Source organism: Cariama cristata, unplaced genomic scaffold (genome assembly GCF_000690535.1).
Source record: "Cariama cristata isolate BGI_N322 unplaced genomic scaffold, ASM69053v1 scaffold22555, whole genome shotgun sequence".
NCBI classification, from domain to species: Eukaryota; Metazoa; Chordata; class Aves; order Cariamiformes; family Cariamidae; genus Cariama; species Cariama cristata.
In genome coordinates, this window is record NW_009618436.1 from 2,859 (window position 1) to 5,005 (window position 2,147).

General features: G+C 62.9%; 1 protein-coding gene across 1 annotated transcript in view; it reads left to right on the forward strand.

Annotated features, from left to right (window-relative positions):
• HMG20B (high mobility group 20B) overlaps positions 1 to 1,484 on the forward strand; it is a gene marked incomplete at both ends in the record, with an annotated part of 2,489 nt that extends 1,005 nt beyond the window's left edge. Inside the window, 3 exons of the mRNA XM_009700862.1 lie at positions 260 to 397; positions 706 to 921; positions 1,352 to 1,484. Of these exons, the coding sequence (XP_009699164.1) occupies positions 260 to 397; positions 706 to 921; positions 1,352 to 1,484 (487 nt within the window). The remainder of the gene's footprint in view (positions 1 to 259; positions 398 to 705; positions 922 to 1,351) is intronic.
• Positions 1,485 to 2,147: the final 663 nt, after the last annotated feature.

Below are 2,147 nucleotides of genomic sequence, written 5' to 3' on the forward strand. Positions count from 1 at the left end.
ACGGGCACCCGCACAAGGTAAGGCCCTGACAGTGCTGCCTGTGTGTGTGGGAAACTGAGGCACATGGCACTGCTGGGTTCGGCCCGTGAGAACCGGGCTGGCTGCAGGTTTGGGCAGAGGGAAACTCCCAGTTTGTGCTTCAAGGTGCCAACTTTCCACTGAAGCAGAGCCTGGAGTGGCGAGAGGCAGAGCATAGCGGTCCTCCCTGCCCACCCAGGCCTTGCCCCGTTCCTCTGCCTCCTGTCTGCCCAGCCCCAAGGAGATAGGGGTCCCATTTGGTGGGCTCAACCCTACCTGATCCATCCCCTCCTGTTCCCCCAGGCTGGTGAGTGCAGCGACACCTTCTCCACTTTCGACGTGCCCATCTTCACAGAGGAGTTCTTGGACCAAAACAAAGGTGAGGGGCTGGGCTGTGGGGTGGGGGCTGCTGGCACTGCAGCATCTTGCTTGGGGGACGGCTGCTGCAAGTAACGCCGCTGCCAGCGCAGCCTGCATCCCGCGGGGCAGCATTGTGGCTGGTGCTGGGTACGAGACCTGTGAAAGGTCCCTGGTGAGGTTGGAGAGAGGGACTGGATCCTGGCTGGAGCCTGGGGGTTGGTGATGCTGAGCCTCTTGGAAGAGTCATGGTTGGGGAAGGGATTGCATTTGGGATGAGGGAGGAAGTCAGAGGGGCCAACTCCGCTGACAATCGTGCGGTCCCGGCAGCCCGAGAGGCCGAGCTGCGGCGCCTGCGGAAGATGAACACGGAGTTTGAGGAGCAGAACGCCATCCTGCAGAAGCACACGGAGAGCATGAACTGTGCCAAGGAGAAGCTGGAGCAGGAGCTGGCCCACGAGGAGAGGCAAACGCTGGCCTTGCAGCAGCAGCTCCAGTCCGTGCGGCAGGCCCTCACCGCCAGCTTTGCCTCCCTCCCCATCCCTGGTGAGTTGGGGGCACGGGGACCAGCCTGCTGCTGGGACCTGGTGGCCACGTAGAGGGGCACTGTTGGGGCTCCACACGTGGTACAAGCGGGGGAAGCAGGGTGATGATAAATGCTCATCTGCTGATGGGGTGGGATCCTGGAGCACTTTGGGGGGCTCTCCGGGGAGCCCAGTGATGTGACAGCTGGGTTGCACCCCTATAACAGGGTAGGGCAAGCTGGGAACTGTCCTCTCAGGCCATAGTGACAGCTGCACCTGCAAGGCAGAGATTCGCCGAAGTCCTTTTTGTTCCTGGGCTTGTGTCGGTGCGGGCTCTCTCTTGCTGCGGGAGATGGCATGTAGCGTTCAGGGTCCCTTCCCCAGTCACCAGCACGATGGGCAGGGCTGGATGGGGACTTGCTGGTCCTGCTAACTGGGCTGCTGCCTCGTAGGCACCGGGGAAACCCCAACTCTGAGCACTCTGGACTTCTACATGGCCAAACTGCACAGCGCCATCGAGAGCAACCCACTGCAGCATGAGAAACTGGTGGTGCGCATCAAGGAGATCCTGTCCCGGATAGCCAGGTGAGCTGGGCAGGGCTGGCTGGAGCCAGCACCCAAGGGTCCTCGTGTCCTGGTGAGCACTGGGACCACTGGGTCAGCCCGTGGCAGGGTGGGTGACGGGAGCAGAGCAGGGGAGGTGTGGGCAGAGAGGGGCTCAGAGCTGCTCCAGGCAGTTGTGGGAGAGAGGCCGACCATCTGTAATTCAGCCTTGCTTTTCTTCCTCTTCAGTGAACACTTGTGAAGAGGACCAATCCTGCTCGGTGCTGGCCGGACCATGGCCCTGTCCCTTGGAGCTCACGCAAGGGACAGTCTCTGCTGGTGGTCCGGCTGCTTTCCCCCTCCACCCCACGCACCTCGCTGGAGAAGTGGTGGTTGGGCCCCGTGGCTGCACCATCTCCGAGGACCTTGAGCTTCTGGGGACCAAGCGGTGACAGGGCTGAGAGACCCCAGCCGGCGCGGTGCTGGGCGAGGTGGTCAGCGGTTGGGTGTGAGCATCCCCCCTGCTCTCCTGTGAGCTCCCCAACTCCTGCAGCTCCGCCTCGCTAAACCAGAGCCTCCCCAAAGGCTGTCCGGTGGCAGATGGGTTCCTGCCCTGGAGTGGATCAGCCTCTTCCAGGGTGTCCCAGGGGCTGCTGTTAACCGGCTTGTGATGGAAGGGGCGCAGCCGGCTGCCCCGGGAGCCCC